The sequence below is a fragment of the Scardinius erythrophthalmus genome (genome assembly GCF_964197995.2).
Source record: "Scardinius erythrophthalmus genome assembly, chromosome: 16".
Lineage (NCBI taxonomy): Eukaryota > Metazoa > Chordata > Actinopteri > Cypriniformes > Leuciscidae > Scardinius > Scardinius erythrophthalmus.
In genome coordinates this window covers 38093461-38113026 of record NC_138236.1, presented here as the reverse complement: position 1 = coordinate 38113026, position 19566 = coordinate 38093461, and the positions used below count along the sequence as shown (strand labels likewise).

The window sequence follows — 19566 nt, the reverse complement described above, 5'->3', positions numbered from 1 at the left end:
ACCGTTTTGGCGTTTGTAAATGTGACGTGAAAGATCACTAGCGCACGTGAACCGATCATCTCTAGCTAATAGTAAATAAACACGAATGAACAATGTTAAAAGAAACAGTACAACTTACCGAAATGTATATTCCTCATACATAATATCGATCAATCAGTGTTTTTCAACCGCGGAAAGGGTCAATAAAACAGCTGGAGAACAAATGTCACGTAACATTTACCTCAGGAAAGTCATTTGATGACCATAATAGGCTATAGCACGTTAGTTGGCTAGAAAAAAAGAGCTATAGAGAGTATTTTTCTAAACATGTGTAGGCTACTATATAACATATTTATTATATTTTTTACTTATCATTAAATAAAGTTGTTATTATAATAAAAAACGCATTATATGCCTAATTTGAGTTATTTTTAACCTTAAATAATACTACCAGCTGATAGGACTCTGTATGTTTACAGCATTAGGTGAGATTTTTTTCTTGAGAAAAATGAATGCCTATCTTGTGTACCTAATATTTATCCAAATTAGTCAATTAAATCAAATCACAAGAATTGAACTGAATTGAAATCCTGAAATTTGTTTCAAGCAATAATAAAAAACGTAGCTTACCAGAAAATGTACCATATAAACATTGTAACATGTTGTCACTAAACCTAATACAATTTAGTTTAGTTACTAAAATGTTTTAGTTACTAAAATGTTACAACACTTATTGTGATGCAAGATTCTTTTTTTTTTTTACAGTTAAAAATTTCAGTTAAATATGAAGGAAAAGCTACGCTGGAAAATCATGCAAAAACAATCCCCCCCTTAATTGACTTAAACGGTTAAAGTTTCCAGATAATTAAGAGCAAAAAGCGGGAGCAGAAGGGACACGTGTGCAGGGGTTTCGCAAGAGTCTGACACTTCCTCCTTCGGTTTGCTCTTGTGGTTCAGGATGGTAAAAAACGATATGACAGCAGTGACTCTTTACTCAGAGCGCAGGAATCTTTCTCAGAAGCTGGATAGGCTCATTTCAAAAACGTTTTGTTTTATTTTAATATATTTTTTAGAGAGAACTTCGACTGTACACCAGACTTCACTGGGCAGTAACTTCACCGGAGTTTAAATGTGACCTTCACCACTTACAGATGCTTTTAAAAACTTTAAAGTATGTATTGCAATCGTGTTTATGTTACCATCTTAATTAGAATAACTGGTAATGCTTTAGATTTTATTAATAAGTCATTTATAAACATTATAATGCTTTAAACAGTTGGTGTACATTAAAATATGAATATATGAGAACATGTTAATATCAAAGTACATTTTTATTTGTATTGTACATTACTTAACAATTATATAGGCCTATGTTATAGGGTTTATAGGGTTTTATAAGATTTTTTTTTTTTTTTTTAAGTGAATGGTTTTATGTATTTATTACTTCCGTATGTTTTAAATTTTCTAAGTTGGCTGTTAGAAACTGAAGGTTTTGTAATTTGAAGACTTCTCTGGAATTGTTACGAGATTTCACTTTTTCTTTCAGACATCATAACCATGGCATCAGTCTGGCTCGTGCTTGTGCTGTGGATGTATATCAATGCACGGATAAAAGGTGAATCAACACATTTTTTTACCCATTACATTTTGATTCCGAGACCATTTCTGTTCTTTTTCTAGCACTTCAAACGTTTTAAAAGACAATTGTCTTTTAAACAGGAAAACGAATTACAAAATAAATGACCCTTTTCATCATTTGCTTAAAAAATTGGGCAACACTTTACAGTAAGGTTTCATTGGTTAACATTAGTTAAGAACATTAGTTAGCATGAACTAACATTACACAATACTTCTACTGCATGTATTAGTTAATGTTTATTTCAACATTTACTAATACATTAAAATCAAACGTTGTATTTGTTAACATCAGTTAGTGAATTGTCAACTAACATGAACAAACAATGAACAGCTGTATTTTTATTTACTAGCCTTAACAAAGGTTAATAAATTCTGTAAAAATGTATTGCTCATAGCAACAACATTGGCTATACAGTAAATTATTTTATTGCAATCTCAAATACATAACAATGTCATTTGTTTGTTTAGACACACCAAGGTAATGTTTCTGTGATGTCGTGCAAGAACTCCCCACACATTTTGAAATAGGTTTGTTGTCGGGAATGCGTCACGCAATGCAAAGTCACAAGACTAGTGAAGTGCTACTAGTTAATTCATTATTAGAGCCCAACTTCTCTTCCTGAATTCATGTAGTGTCCAAAAGTGATATCCAGAGGGGGATTTTTGTTTTTATTGACCCTACAAGTTTGATTAAACCAAAATTATTTTAGATCCAGGGAAGAACCGATCACTAATCTTAGTTGAGGTATTTATCTTACAAAATTATTTGGCAAAAAAGGCAAACTACAGCAACAGGTTTTATTTTACTATGAAAAACAATGTATAGAAAACCCAAAAGCTGACAGGAAAAAATCATTCATTGACTACAATATAATCAATCATTAATATTTTGTTGGTTCTCTTTTGTTTTTGCATGTGTTCATCATTTCTTTGTATGACAACCTGGCCAAAAATGATGTCCGCACAATTTGCCATGTTTTATTGCATTATCCAAGCACAACTGTGCAATATGCTTACGAAATCATTAACACATTTTTAATGATATTTGAATAAAGGATGAAGATGTCAATTTTCCAAAGCCAGACATCACTTTTGGCCTCTAAAAACTGATATGCATTTATTATCCGCAGTGATTCAGGCATGTGCTAAGGTACACACTCAAGCCTTATTGGTGCTCGCTGGCTCACCCGTATCAGTGTCCTGCTCCATCGAAGACGACTGCTTGCTGACCAAAGGCAAAGACTTTCGTGTGAGGTGGAAGATTAATGAGGATTTTGCCCCCAGCAATCTCTCTTACCAGGAGAATAACAGGACATATGGCCTACGCATCCCCAGCCTATTACAAACAGCGGACATCGCTTGTGCCCTGTGTGAAGAGGAAGACAACTGCCAAATAGTCAATGGAGTGACAGTAAAAGTGGGATGTGAGGATCTTTTTTTTATTAGTATTATTATAACAGACCCTTTTCGCATTTCCAGGGTTTCTCATAATTAGTCATAGTTGGTTGAACTCAAGCAGTGGTGAATGAGGCAGCAAAAATATTTTTTGCATTCCCATTTTCTCCAATAGCAAAATAAAAAATGAATTATAGCGTTTCCACGGCTTTCCAAAAAAAGGGAAAAAATATAGAGAAATTCTGTGCATCTTAAATTACATACTGTCAGAGTCGGTACTGCATTTGAATTCACGGAGTAGGTACTACAAACTCGTCAATGGTGGGGAAGCGTTGTGCCATAAATGATGGAAAATCTTGTCAAAAATAATATTTATAATATATGAAGAACTTTACTAGATTTGCGATGTTGATAACTGTGAACATGCATCATCAACATCTGTGAAAAGGGTCCATGATTAAGTACTATGTTGCTAATTACTAACTACAGTCATAGATCTTAATCGGAGTCCATTCCATATCTAATCTGGCATGAATGAAAACGAGGCTTTGATGTTGGTACTGATCATTCAACCAGCAAAGCTTATCTTATACAGACTGTATTTCCATCCTTCACAGCCTTGTTTCCATTCACACCAAATTAAATATGGCATCTGCTCTGAAAGGTCAGTTTTTACATTCACACCAAGAAATTCTATTTGAAGAATATTATATTTGCAGAAATGTGATCATCAAGACTATTCATCATTGTCATTCCAGGCCAAAGTTCACCAGACTTATAATCTTCCTTATATCTTTAAAGATCTTCCACCCATTCCTCGAAACCTGAGCTGTGTGTTGAATCCAATGAAGCCATCCAGTCTCCTGTGTCAATGGGATCCTGGTGATGACACAGCCAGCCTTCCTACAACTTATACTCTTCACGCATTGAGGTACTAATTTCTGCTGACATTTTCAAAACTGTAGCTTGTTTATGGATCAATCTCACAAAGGTCACAATTCACTCTAAAAATCTAAATAAAGGGGATAAAGGAAATTAAAAACGAACAAAGCTGAATTTTAGGATCATTGGGATTTTTTTGCATTACAGTTTCATGACAATCAAGTACATTTCCCCTGACAAATTTGCTTTACCGTAGTGCATCTAGAGAGCAGCAGAGGACAATTCCACGCAAAACTGTCACATCCATAACGCCAACACAATGCTATGGTATTTAGTTGGCGTTATCGATGTGACAGTTTTGCGTGGAATTGCCCCAGACATGCAGGTTAGGTGGATTGGACATGCCAAATTGGCCATAGGTGTGAATGCGTGTATGTGTCCCAAGTCTTGTAATGGGGAGAGTAAGGGAAAGACCTGGCAACCTATCCCAGAAATAACATTGCTAAGAAATATCATGGACAGTCTTCTGCGTATGGCTTTTAGGGCAACTCACAGGTATCGCACACCGGACACGCAAATTCTATTGTCAGTTTGTGGTCAACAATATTGTTATATTTAAGGACATTATGAAATTAAGAAAATGTCTGTACTGTACGCTAAGTGTACAATTTTTGGATTGGATTGGATAACGAGGAGGGCTGATGATCCAGGGTCCAGCCACACTCAATCTATCACCACCCCAGAGTCAGACCCAGCGCCCACACTCACTGCCGTTATGGATTCAGAGCCCAATGCAGACCAAGAGACCCAGCTGATTCTCGCCATGGAAATCGAGCCTGAGCCAATGCCCACAATGGAGCCAGAGCCTGCACCCCCTCTCCGCCTCGGCTCCACCGGAGACCATGGTCCTCACGGCTCCACCTTGGTCAGTCGTCACCCTGCCTACGCCAAACACCTACGGGCCTTCAGCTATGCTTCATCCCTCCAACCTTGTTTTCCAGTGGGCTCCACCCTGCTTCCGGCTCTTTGGTCTTCAGGCAAACCGGCTTCGCCTCCATCCTCTGGTACTCTGGCTCCACCTCGGATGCTGGTCGCTGTGGCTCCACCTTGGTCTCCAGACCCATCAAGCCCCGTTCACACTACAAGCGACTTTATCGCTGCATGTCGCCAGTGGCTGGCGGTGAGGTCGTTAGTGGGCGTTCTCACTTCTGGTTGCCTAGTAATGTTTGTGAGTGACATTCACAGATGTTACGTGTTGTAGACAACAAATCTGTTTTCTTGCCGCTACAAGCTTACATTTTGGAAGGAAAAGTCTAAATATAAATGGAATCAGTACATAAAATGCATAATATTAAAGATGAATGAGAAACAGCGAGTGCCCTGTGCTATCGCAGCTATTTAACTGCAGAAAATGGGCAAATACTGGTCTTTCTGAGTTCACGAAACCATTCGGGCTCGGAGTCAGCACGGCGAGTACCACTGTACACAGAGACATATCATAAACTATTGGACAGTTTCTGACTGCTAAAATAAACTTCTCATTCATCTTGCCTCGGTCAGACGCTGCACTGAAGAGTGACGGATCACGTTTGCTCCACTGACTTCACTCCTATTAGTTGTCGCTCGCGAAAGTCGCTCTTCATTTGCATAAAGTTAAACATTTCTCAACTTTGTCGAGTCGCCAGACACGCCCCATCCAGTCGCCAGCGGTCACGACCGCGCGTGTCGCCGGAAGTCGCCCGCTCCCCATTGAAAATGAATGGTATCGCGTCGCTTGGTCGCGTGTAGTGTGAAGGTACCTTCAGTGTTGCTCAGTCCCATCTATTCTCAGCCTGCGCCTTGTGCTCCACTTCTAATGGTTCATCACTGTCCTCCATGGCTCCTCCCTCTATGGATTCCACCATGGCCTGTCCTCTTGTGTCGCTCTGAGTTCTCGTCGGCCGTCCGTCTACAGTCCACTCCTTCATGGACTCTTGCACCATCCTCTCCTTCATGGCTCCTCCCAAGCTCTCTTTCCTGAAATTCAGCCTTGGTGCAGAATTACAGCCACTACGAGCCAGTGCCACAATGAGCTTTCCTTAGGACGTGCCATTTCTGTGTCTGTAGCTTTAAATGCTAATGAGGAGGAGAGAGGCGGGGCAAGGTGGAGTGTGGGGGTGTGGCCTTGAGTCCTTGACCAGCTTGCGGCCACGGTACCATGCGCTAATGTTTACAGTGGATGTATCACAATGGCTCGTAGACACGCAGTCGTTCAAGCTTTCCAGTTTGACCCAGAATCTGATCTGGATGGAGAAGCACCTGAAGTAGTTGCAACTCAGTGGCTACAGCAGGACGTCTCCGAATGGTTAGTTTAAAATATTGTGTCTGGATACGTTACTTTAGTTGGTTTGTTTATGTATGCTGTTACAGTTATTATCATGTAGCTAACACTAGCCTACATTGTTGGCTTTTCATGTTGCTTTATTTTGCTATTGTTCTAAAGCTGTATTAGCATCTATATCAGTGATCTTTGTAGTTTAGAGAAGACTGTACTCTGGATAATTTTTTAATGACAAAGAGAAAATAAAAGTAACCCACTGGTTCTTCAGAGGCTCGGATGATGGAACTAAAAAAATACTTTTGTGTTCATTTGTACATCCAAACACCGAGCAACTGCCATGCTTCGCTCGTTTGCAAGCCATGATGTCTCTCGGGGAAAAACCAATATCGCGCTCGCACGGTCATAGCTCATTTTCTCATGGGCGGGCCAAATTCTCTGGGCGGGCAAAGCAGAGAAAGGGGAAGTGACCTTTCCCCGTATGACGACATAGGCAGGATTCCAGATTCGCCCGTCTGAGTTTTCATTTTCTCAAAGGCGGAGCAGGATACCCAGGGCTTGGTTTACGACTATAGCCATTTCTAGCCACTGGGGGACCATGCAGGCTAGGGGAACTCATATTAATGTTAAAAAACCTCATGAAGTGAAATTTTCATGCCATATACCCTTTAACATAAATATTCTTTGTTATTAGAACCATTTTGGGCTCTTTTCATCTTTCATTGGACTTTTAAACTGTGACATAAAGAGCTCGTAAACATAACTTATCACTAGAAAAAAATGTGAAAGTATCCTTTCTCCTTTTATAGAACATATTTAGCCTAAAGGGTTCTTTAAAGGAGAACTCCGGACAATTTTAACATTGAGCTTATTTTTTTGTAAATTTGGAGTGCTGTCAATGTGCTTGGAGTGCTGTACAATCACATGGCTGGGCACTTGCCCCATTGAAGTCAACAGGGTGCAAATTTTAAAAAGAGGATAACATGGTGTAGGCAACACCGATTTTTGTCGTTGTTCTCTGTATTGACAGCACTCCAAATTTACAAAAAAATTAGCTCAATGTTAAAATTGACCGGAGTTCTCCTTTAAAAATGAGTTAAGAACCCTAGAGTTCTATATAGAACACTATTGAACCCTTTTAAGAGTTCCAAGAGTGTACAATAATGTGATGTTTTGCATTACAGTAAGAGGAATTGGGGGAAATGTGTTTCATTGTCTTGAAAATAATGTAACAGTGAGCCAGCAAAATATAAATGCACTATTTTTGGTTAAATATGACTTGGATATTGTGACTTAGTGACATTCACTCTTATGGTTTATAGTAAATTCAATTTAATTTGTGATATAGTTGTGGTGACAGGTTTTATAAATTGTTAATTTCTCCAGGGCCAAATCAGAAAAGACTCAATATAAGATCCCACCTGGAGAGCATTCCTACTCCTTTCCGCGGGATTCTTATAGTCCATATTCAGAGTTCGAGGTTTATGTGACAGCAGTGAATGTCTTTGGAAATGCCACTTCTGCTCCTCTGAAACTGATCCCTATGGAAACAGGTAAAAGAGCAATCAGCTTTATTCCTCTGTCAAGAATTAAGAATAAATGTGGAATTAGTGACTTCATACCACGATTGTGCTCTATGCAGAATATATTTAATTGCTGAACATATACAGTATATATATGAATTGATAAATAGGATGTCGAATAGTAATTTTGAGTAGGCATACAAAGCAGTACCAATTTAAATAGACAAATTAAAATAGAATGAAATGAAATAGAATTTTTTTTTAATAGTTTTATGCGATTTTATTCTTTATTATTTATATGCATTACTCATAAACAGGCTGTCATAGATGCAACATATAGGGTATTTTCAGAAACAATAGATGATACAAATAAACAATGGAAATTTGGATTTAATTTATTTCATTATACTTAATAAAAATACATCATAGTGCATGGTGCACTATGATTTATTTTCATTAAGTATAATGAAACAATATAAAATAATATATACTATACTTTATTTGTATGCTCTTATTTAAAATGGTGCAATAGGACAGAAAAATCTTGAAAATAGAACATTTTGATTTGAGTGATCCTGAAAGTTTTTACATTGCATTTCTAAATGTTATGTAATCATTAGATTTAAATGTTGGTGTCAATATTACATTTTGTCAAGTTGTCTGACAGCAGTATGGTGGACATTGTCCTGACGCGAATAAGCATAATTCAGTCCTGACAACTCTCGGAATAGTCGTGTTATTGAATATGGCAATGTTAATGAATCTGGTTTTGGCGGACTAGATCTGCCACTGCAGAGCTAGTAAGGACCGCTGCACGAATAGACATACACAAATCCCGTAGCAGATCTCGGCAGGTGGAGCTGGGGGAGGTGGGAGGGTTTCAGAGGAACTCTGAATCTGATACAGGAGGGAATTTGTTGCACACATGTAAACAAAAATCCACATGAGATCCTAGTTTTCCGCATCCGTTCTGAGCAACTTCCAAATAGATACATATCCGATATGTGGACATCCGACCTACATCTAAACACGTACAGTATATCCGATCCTCCTTGGAATTCCAAGCTACCACAAGAAAAGGTCGACACTTTTGCCTACAAAAATAGCGTTTTAATGTCGTATTATGAAGCAGACGTTCCTGTTTGAGCTCGCACTTTGGGGGTGGAAAATTTATTTGAAAAAAAAAAGAGATTGCGCAAACACACAAAAACATTCAGGAGCATGGAAACGTGTTTTCAACCTCTACCACTTGTTCTGTCAGGACCACTACCGTCAAATATGATTGACAATTAGCATACAGTTTGGATTGGCGGTATGGTTCGGTTCTGGGCGAGAACTCCCTGCGCATCCATGCAGCCTAGCATGGATAAGAGCAGCAATGGGGTAAACAGAACAGAACCAACATGAAAGTTTGCAAATATATTTAATTCAAGATAATTTGAGAATTTATTGTGATTCAAGGGGAATCAGAATGCCAAATCCTGACTGGGCGAGAGGAGGAGCTGGGGATGGAGGAGGGTAATTAGCTCCTGAGAAACGCGATAGCTGCTGATAATACTGAAGGAGCTTATATGTATACGGTGATAGGCGTCGTATTCCTATAGGTAGATGTGGATCAGCTGAGGGTCAGCTGATGCGAGCTTGACTAACGTGACCTGCCAGAACTAACGCTACACTTGATAATTGTGTAAATAAAACAGCTTCGCTACTGAAAGTTACATTATATTTCTCAGCAACAAGGTGATAACTTAGTAAAGCTGTGAATTTAATTACAAAAACAGCATAGAGACGCTGTACAGACACAGGTAACTCACTCTCTCACCGTTTCGTTAATTTATTCGAAATCATTCAAATAAATGTAATCTATACCACACTACTTTGTCACTTCAGAATTGTAGATCTACACGAGCCATAGATAAATGAACAAATTAAAATTACCATCCATGACCATTAACTTATCCATGCTTCTAGAGTCTAACCATGGTAACACCCAATCTGAGTCATATGAATAATTTTAATAGCACGGCCATTCAAAACCCAAGGGTCAACCATGTTGCACAGTAAAGAGATTAACAGAATAATTTTGGGCGGGAACATGAACAACCTCTAGAGTTGACTGAATAAGATATTTAGCCAAAATTGTTTTGTCACAAATCTATGGAAGCTTGTTTCCGCCACTGAATAATAAATAAATAATAATAATTGCGACTTTTTATCTCACAATTCTGACTTTTTTTTCTCACAATTGCGATATATCAAGTCAGAATTGTGACGTTTTTTTTTTTCAGAATTGCGAGATATGAAGTCAGAATTGTGAGAAATAAAGTCGCAATTCTGAGAAAAAAAGTCGCAATTGCGTGATATAAAGTCACAATTCTGAGAAATAAAGTCGCAATTGCGTGTTATAAAGTCAGAATTGTGAGATATAAACTATTCTGAGGTAAAAAAAAAAAAAAACTCTTTTTTTCCTTAAAATTGGACTTTAGATGTCAGAATTGTGTCAGATATAAACTCGCAATTATGTGTTATAAAGTCAGAATTGCAAGAAAAAAAGTAAGAATCCTGACTTTATAACACGCAATTCTGACTATATAACACGCAATTGCGACTTTATTTCACGCAATTCTGACTTTATATCTCGCAATTCTGACTTTATTTCTCAGAATTGCGTGATGTAAACTCGCAATTGTGAGATAAAAAGTCGCAATTATCTTTTAAAATGTTTTATTTTGTGGCGGAAACAAGCTTCCATACAAATCTTTTTATGGGACTAATACAATTAAAAGTTCTCTGAATTGCAATTCAGTCATTTTCACATTCTAATTTAACGTATGTGTTGTGATAAAAAAAAAAGAAATCTATATATCTGTAATGTATTGTATTACAGCAAAATTCAGCGCTCCAGAGATGAAGAGGGTTGAAGCAGATGAGCCTGGCTGCTTACAGTACAGCTGGAGTCTTTCACTGTCTCAGGAATGTGTGCATTTGACCCTCATTGTAGAGCTGAGATTGACAACACTGAACAACCAGCTTGACAAAGAGTTGGTAAGTGATTGTTTTTCATTATAATATTGCTTGACCAGCTGAAAGGTGAAACAGTTTGTAAGTTATCCGAGACAGTATCTTCAATAATCCTTCTATTATAGGTTTCCACCTACAGTGAAAAACAAGGAAAGAAAATAAAAAAATGTGGCCTCCTTCATGGGACAAATTACAGCAGTACAATGCGAGTGAAATACCGTCCATGGAGTGAATGGAGTGAATGGAGTGATCCGAAAACAAGCACCACACTTATGAAGGGTAACAAGTTATATGTCTTCACTGCTTTACAAAAAATGCTGTATTCAGAATTTTACAAATTACTGTACAAATAATGATTGTACTGCGTTGTGGAATAGTGTCTGGTGATCGGTGTTAACCGCAAATGCAACAGCATGATCAGTTCATGTTGCAGTGCATCCTGGGAACCTATGATGACCAAAATATACCGTGCACATTACAATACTGTGCAAATATACAAGCGATTATAATAAATAATCTTGTTAAGATTATAATAATATGACACGACAGATAATCGTTGTGATTCTACAGCAAAACGCTGCTAAAGTTTGATTAAACCATCAACATATTAAAAATATTTTAGATATTTGAAATATGAGGGAAGAACAAAACACTAAAGTTGGTTAAGGTATTTATCTGAGAAAATTATTTGGCAAAAAAAGTACAGCTACAGGTTTTATTTTACAATGCAAAACAAAACAAAAACTGCATAAAAAAAAAAAAAAGCATGCATTGACTACAACATAATCAGTTATTAATATTTTACTGGTTCTCTCTTGTTTTTTTGCATGCATTCATAATTTCTTTCTATGAAAGCCTGGCCAAAAACTGTCCGCACAATGTTTCACGCAATCAAAATAAATCAGTCGACTCCAAGCACAACTATGCAACCTGCTAACAAATTTTTAATAATATTTGAATAAAGGCTGAAGAAGTTAATTTCCCTTGGCCGGACATCACGTTTGTCCACTATTGTATATTTACCTCTTGTCGACACTCCTAACTAGTTGTTGTATTTTCAGCTCCAGCTGGACGTTTGGACTCATGGCTTAAAGTGAATGATCAGGTCGCACAGCTCTACTGGAAGGTGAGAGTCTTTCTGATGGTCACCGTGATGACATGCTCCTGGAAAATGTAGTCCTAACCCTATCCCTACCCCTAAACCTAACCCTACCCATAACCTTTCCCTGAAATCAGAGGGAAATGAATAACACTGATGTAGAAGCACTGGTTGAAAGCCTAAACATGTTGCACTTGATGAAATCAGGTTCATCCTTTTGGACAGCTTGGAAAATCATCTATCTCTCTCATTTTATGTTAAAATGGGGCGTATAGTGTGTGCAGTGTATAATATTATATATCACACACACACACACACACAAATGACCAGTCAATTAGTGATTGAAAGATCTCTGATGTTCATTCACATTTGTGAAGGTCACGCTATTGAATGTCCTAAGTTAAACTCTATTTGACTGAATCTTCCACATCCTGTGAAAATGTTTATAAAAACATACATCACACACTAGCAATAAACAAGTGTGGGATGATTAAGGCACTGCAGCAGGACAAATATTCAGTTATAAATATTAAGTTACATCCAGTGTTTCAACTCATGCCATGATCATGCAATGCTGGGAACCTGGTCACTTTCACATGCAAGGATTCGAAGAAGGGACATGAAGCAAAACTTTAGATTGTTTTTACAAATTCAAAATCTTTTTTTCTGCGAGAACCGACTGCATATCTCGCAGATCTATTGAACCTGGAACTTCCCATTAACCACTGCCTTGTCTCATTTTAGCCCTCAAAATATTTCCGTGCCAACGGCTGGGATTTGTCATACACTGTCGAAACAAGGGAGCCTAAAACGACTTTGTGTGTAACTCAAAAAAGCCACTGCTCGTTCAATCTCAACAAGTGGATTAAAATGGTTTACCTGAGAGCCACGAATGCAGTGGGGAGCTCGGATTATACACAAGTGCCAGTGTATCGCAAGCAAGGTATTCAATTCCCACCGCAGACTATATTTCTGACAGATGTTCTCTCAGTGATGTTTGATGACTTGTTCTTGTCTGGTTTTAGGGCCGGAATCTGTGTCTAATGTCAGTGTGCGTCCCCAGTCGGAGACGTCTGTGCTCATAGCGTGGGAAAGCCCTAAATCCTCCGGTGTCACGGGATACACGCTCGAGTGGAGATCTCTGACTGAGGAAGATCCCCTGTCCTTCATTCTGATGGACAAAAACAGCTCCAGTCACTTACTTACAGGTATTTACTATTATAGCAACCATATGAACAACCGGTCAGAAGTTTGGATTAATTATTTTTCTTTAATTTGAACAAAAATGCAGTAAAAGTTGTGAAATATTACAATTTTAAATAGTTTTCTATGTGAATATATTGTAAAGTGTATTTTTTTCCTGTGATCAAAGCTGAATTGTCAGCATCATTACTCCAGTCTTCAGTCACATGATCCTTCAGAAATCATTCTAATATGATCATTTGCTGCTCAATTATTATCAGTTATCATTGGTACTCAATTAATAATATTTTAAAAACAGTGTTTGCTGTTTAATATTTTTTTGTGGAAGACATTAAATAGAATAAAAAGTTCAAAAGAACAGCATTTATTTGAAATAGAAATCTTTTGTAACATTATTATAAATATCTTTACTGTAACTTCTGATCCAATTAATGCATCATTTTTTCACGATAATGTTCTGCTTCCTTTTGTGGCTTTCCCTTTTCTAGATGGTTTCTATGGTTACTCATTGATTATGTTCACCTGAGTCTTGTTTGGTTTTTCGTTTAGCTCACAGTTTGGTTCTTCTCTTTTTCTTGTGTTGTCTTTACATTAATGAAGCTATTACGTAGTTTTCTGCCTTCTAGAGTGCCTTCTTAGGGTACTTATACATAACAACGATGTACTAGAAACGGAAACGTTGTTCCTTCGCATTTTTCGTGTACAGATTCACGTTTTTGTAGATTACATGTATTCATGTAACAGTATTGCTTTCAAAAACTTAACTTGAAACGTGTTTTCACGTTTGTGTTTTCATGTCCCCAAAACGCTGTTGCCGTGTAAATGAACGGCAAAATGTGTAAAACGTTTACATTTTTAGTTGAAAATAGTGTTGTGTAAGGCCCCTAAGTCGTGTTCTTGTGAATAAACACATAATGACACCTTGCTGAATAAAATTATAATCTATCTTACCCCAAACTTTCGAATTGTAGTTTTTCGCAGCAAATCCGCATATTAGAATGATCTTCTGAAGGACTTCTGTGACACTGAAGACTGAAAATTCAGCTTTGCCTTCATATAAATAAATTGCATTTTAAAATATGTTAAGATAGAAAATTATTTTATAATTATACTGTATTATATAATACAATTCTGTTATTCTATTTTAAATTGTAATACTATTTCACAATATTACCGTTTTTACTATATTTTTGATCAAATGTAGTCTTGATGAGCAGAAATCTCAAAAAGTGTCAAATTTTATTTGGTTAAATAGGGTTCGAAGTGCTAAGTCGCTTTAAAAATTTACATTACAAGTAATTTGGTATTTAATCTTTTATTTTCTTATTTGTTGCTGACAAAGATTTGCATGCAAATCTAATCATGGATGTTTTATTTCAGGGTTAACGCCTTACAAGCCCTACGAAATCTCAGTTTTTCCCAAATATGCTGGCAGTGTTGGAGATCCTCGTACCGTAATGGCATATAGCAGCGAGACAGGTGTGTCTGAGGGCTTTCTATAAACTTGGGAAATGATGTGCAATAAAGCAAAGCCGGAGAATGATACAACACTTCCATCTAGTGGGCTCATATTTCCATAGATGTATAATTCTAGCATGCTGACAAAAGTCTCATATATTCTCACAGCACCATCTGAGGCACCGATATTGGATCAGAATATCCGTCATTCACAGGTCGAACTTAGCTGGAATGAAATTCCCCTTGAACAGAGAAATGGGATCATTCAAGGATATACTATTTACCTTTGGAATGATATTAATGACACCCGAGGTATTCAAGGATCCAAAGAAGTTCATTACAGATTTTCAGATTTCATAACTATTTTATTAACCATAATGTTTCTATTCTTTTTCAAGTTATAAACACTGAGAAGACCAATGTTGTGGTGGGAAATCTTCAACCGCTTACCAAATATTATGCCGTAATATCGGTCTTTACAATGGGTGGAAGTTTTAATGGATCAGTTGTGCCCCTGGCAACTGCACATATTGGTGACTATATTTTTGACCACTGTTCATTTATTTATAGTACATATTCTAAGACCTATACTATTCAAATATGAGTGTTTGTGAATAAGATTTCAATAATAACTTTTACAAATCATAATCACTAAGTGCATTTAGTCATGCATTAGTGTAATATGAATGCACTCCTTAACATTACAACTATTCTACAGCATATTTAAAAAAAATGATGGCTCTTGTGGCCTCATGCTTTGGCAATGTTTCCTTTGGTTGTATACTTGTTATAAATCTTATTGGGTAACACTTTATTTTACAGTGTCCTTGTTACATATGTCACATGTACTTACCATAGTAATAACAGTAAATTATGCATAATTACATGCAACTAACCCTCAACCAAACCCTAACCCTATAGTAAGTACATGTAGTTGCTTAATATCACTCAGTATTTAAATATATAATTACACTGTAACAATGACACCTTAAAATAAAGTGTAACCTCATATTGTACATATTATAAATCTAAGCGTGATGCAGTTCATCAGACAAACAAATTTGACATTTTATTTATTATATTCTGTGTTGAGGGAAAATATGTTTTTTTTTTTTTTTTTTCATTATTGGTTTGATTATTGAAAATGTTTTTCAGGTCGATTAGACATGGTGGTCTTTGTTATCCCAGCATGCATTGGGTTTTTCCTTCTCGTCATCATTGTTGTGTTTACCTGTTTGGGGAAACTTGAACGGTGAGCATCCACAGGCTCGTTAAGTACACTGGAAAGATTTGTAGAAATATATATTTTTTTCTTAGAAATTGCTCGTGAGTTTTAAAATGCATTACAAAGAAACGGCAAGTAATACATTTAATTAAATGTGACATTTTGAAGTAGAAAAACTAAAAGAGTTTTTTCTTGTAAAACATACTCCAATGATCTTTATTTGCAACTTCTAGAAATCATTTTTACAGTAGTTTCTGTGTGGTTGTCACAGGGTGAAGATGTGTTTGTGGCCTATCATTCCCGACCCTGCCAACAGCAGCATTAAGAGGTGGACCACCACTGACTCACTGCAGGTACTGTATGATGAACCGCTGTAGTTTGACTAATGAACCCGTTAACTCTATGAGCACTCACATAGAAATGCACAATCCAAACTTAAATGGTTATAATTCATGAATGCTTTGGAATACAGACGACCTAAGGTCTCTTTTTAAAGAAGACACTCGGCAGATTATTGCACTTCAAAAAAAATGAATGTGTATTTATATAAATATATTACTAGATTATTTGGACTCTAAATTTGTTATAAAATTAAAGGCATATATCTAGCCAAGTTCTGTTCCAATTTTGGAGTAATTGATATCGCAAAAAATTAGGTTCCTGTGAGATTTTCTTTAGGTGTTTGGAAGCTTGTACGCTTGTTTCCGCCACGGAATAAAACAATTTAAACGATTTTCGACTTTTGTTCTGACTTTTTTTTTGCGTGTTTATATCTCATAATTTTTACTTTCTTGGTCACAATTGTGTGAAAAAATGTCAGAATAGCGAGATAAAAAGTTGCAATTACTCTTTATTCTGTGGTGGAAACAAGCTTCCATTAAAAAAGCGACATCCAAATTCCACTGATTTTTTTTTGTATGCGTTCTCCTGTCACAAATGAACACGGTTCTGTCAAAGTATCGCTTCTACCACAAAATAGTGGCCAAATTATATATCTATATATCTATATCTATATCTATATATATATAAAATAATGCAGTAAATTTGGCAAAATGTTAAACACGAGAGAGCCCACTAGGGGGAGGAGCCTGCTAAAAGGCTCAATGATACCTAAGTTATGATGATTACTAAAATATGTTCTAGAGAAAAAAAGGCAATAAAAAGTGTGTCAAGTGTCCTATTACTGAATATGTGAAAAAAATTGTCAATTACAAATCAATGTAATGTCAATCAAACTGTTCAGTAATTTCATATCTTAACATGTTTTTGTCCAAGGGCATGCCTCCCTATAAAGAAGACAAGGACCCTGTGTTGGTGTTTCTGTCCCGCTTCAGTCTTCTTGATCTCTCTGAGAAAGAGCCGTTCAGGGGTGACTACGTCAAGGAGAGTCAGTGGTCACATGATATGGTCAGTCGTAATGGGAATCACCGCCCTTCCCAGGCCTGCAGTTACGACTCGGAGCAGGACAGGGACTCAGTCCCTTACGCCACTGTGGTTTTCGGTGGTTCGCATCAAAGCCACTCGACGCCTCTGCCACCCTACGTGCGCTCTGAGTCCACACAGCCCCTGTTAGGAGGGGACGAGCCCGGCAGCCCTCCACCATATGAGAACGTGTCGCTAGGCAGGCGTGTTTCTAAAGCAAAACACTTCACTGCGTTTCCTCACAATTCCACTGGATGTGAGGAGAACGAAGAACTTTGGGAAGAATTTCCAATGCTCAGATCCTTAGAGATCAGGGATCCTGATCATAACTAAACTGAATTTGAGTCTATATGGAAAACATGCGGGGGCCCCGAAAAATAACACAGGCTCATTGGAAAAACGTGCCTCAAAACCTTGCAAAAAAAAAAAAAAACAGACCTAAGCCACTGCCGTTTCCATCTTAAATTAACACTAAAGCAGAAAAATACTTTTTATCATTTTCACACAGAATAATTGCAGATAATTGAATAATAGACTTATTTTCAAACAGTTCCTTGCAAAATATTATATTATGCCCTCAAAACACTTTTACCATAGTGCAAGATTTGTAAACATTTTGACCTTTGCATCACATGACCAGCTCATCCGTGTGTGTGTGTCTTCTCTGAGCAGTGCACTTGTGATGTGAAGCGCTCGAGAACGAGAAACACCAATCATGATAAAAGAGCTCAAAGACTGGTAGAAGCAGCTAAAATGGCTCTGTTCCTTCAGCAAAAGTGGTTTTCTCTCACGTTTGCTTTTGTTCACCTATGAGGTATGTCTATGGTTTCGTGTAGGTGGTTCATTATTAACAAACATGACAGAGCATTAACCTTTTAGAGCCACTGACCAGACAATTCAATTCAGAACTGCTGCGATACTACAACAACCAACACAATAAAACGTTGCCAGATTCACGTTCATTGTTTTTGGAATAAAAGACGAATGTGCTTTTAGAGCCACTCATTGGACATTTCACTTTGAAAGTGTTGCAAAATGTGCAAGACGTAATGTAATTTCATTGTGTAAAAATGTTTCCACAGGCAGGTTTTCCCAATGAGCCTTAGTTGCCAAAGAGTCTGCGTTCACACAGAGGCTGGATGGGGTCATAACATGATTGTTTTCCCTTACATATTTGTTTTATGAATGACAGTGTGATCATCAAAAATAACTATCTGGACCACTGCCACTCAGTTCATTACCTGAACTGTCTTTAATATTGCCAGGGACTGTATATCCATAAAACAAACCGCTGGTATTACAACAAATGGGAGAAAGTGGAACTTTTAATATGGCAGATTTAATAAAGTAAGTCCTGCCTTCCAAATAGAAGAGCCATTCATACGTGTCACATACAGTAGATGCATTAAATCAAGTTTCATGTTTTCAAGGTAGCCAGATAAAACTAGAATTTACCTAAACAAGAATGTCTATTCTTGTGTTCTTGGCATTGAGAAACTGCAGCAAATTTCAGTAGCATTTTTAAAAAAAAAAATATTAAGAATAATGCTATTCATGATAACCAGTTTAAGAGAAGCACATTTCTGTTTTGTTGTCAATGAAGAGATGATGAGTCTTATTGATGGCAATGTGGGAGTAAATAAGACAATTAATAATAATAATATTAATGCTGGCCAGCACTGATGTGTTCATTTCTGTGGCTGTATTTTTGTACTGCGCATATATATATATCTATCTATCTATCTATCTATCTATCTATCTATCTATATCTATATATATATATATATATATATATATATATATATATATATATATATATATATATATATATATATATATGATTTAAATTAGTGTATGTACTATTAGAAAAGGAGCACAAATATGTCTGATTTGTATCTGTATGTTTTTATTTTTGTAAAAGAAAAAAAAAGAAAAAAGAAAAGAAAGTGAAAAATGCATAATTACTGATTGTTTCATTATGTTTGATATGTGTTTTGCAATATACATTTACCTCTTGTCTGTATGGTGCTTTAAATTGAGTATTTTTATATGCATTTTGAACATTTTTAAAGAGTACAAATTGTGGTTACATCTGGCAATGTATAACAACACCTCCTCTGGAAGGATAAAATAAAAGATTTACATGATTTGGCAATTCATAATTTTATGTGTGATGGTCAGGGCTTGACATTAACACCCGCCAACCCGCCAAATGCGGGTGGATTTTGCTCGTGGCGGGTAACACAGTCACTCCAACTAGCCACTTTGGCGGGTTGAATAATTGTAGTCTTTTCAAAAGGCATCTGAAATAAGTGTGACACTACGACACTACAACACTACAACTCCCGTGAGTATTAGGGCTGTCAACGAATATTCTAAATTCGAATACTTTAAAAAAAAAAGA

At 36.7% G+C, this 19566-nt stretch overlaps 1 protein-coding gene across 1 annotated transcript; it reads left to right on the top strand.

The window, feature by feature from the left end:
• Positions 1-934: 934 nt before the first annotated feature.
• csf3r (colony stimulating factor 3 receptor) lies at positions 935-18685 on the top strand. Its single transcript, XM_081387868.1, has 16 exons — positions 935-1150; positions 1526-1594; positions 2748-3041; positions 3814-3943; positions 7598-7764; positions 10622-10779; positions 10881-11034; positions 11817-11881; positions 12599-12797; positions 12880-13062; positions 14438-14536; positions 14684-14827; positions 14914-15048; positions 15671-15767; positions 16012-16093; positions 17016-18685. The coding sequence occupies exons 2-16, from the start codon at positions 1537-1539 to the stop codon at positions 17493-17495; spliced, it is 2445 nt and encodes an 814-aa protein (XP_081243994.1). The 5' UTR covers positions 935-1150; positions 1526-1536; the 3' UTR covers positions 17496-18685.
• The last annotated feature ends 881 nt before the right edge of the window (positions 18686-19566 follow it).

What these genes read in the sequence shown, in the direction of transcription:
- csf3r (XM_081387868.1), top strand. Translation starts at nt 1,537, where the DNA reads ATGGCATCAGTCTGGCTCGTGCTTGTGCTGTGGATGTATATCAATGCA. An exon ending in AGTGACAGTAAAAGTGGGAT is followed by an intron (nt 3,042 to 3,813) that starts GTGAGGATCTTT and finishes ATATCTTTAAAG; the next exon opens with ATCTTCCACCCATTCCTCGA. An exon ending in TATACTCTTCACGCATTGAG is followed by an intron (nt 3,944 to 7,597) that starts GTACTAATTTCT and finishes TAATTTCTCCAG; the next exon opens with GGCCAAATCAGAAAAGACTC.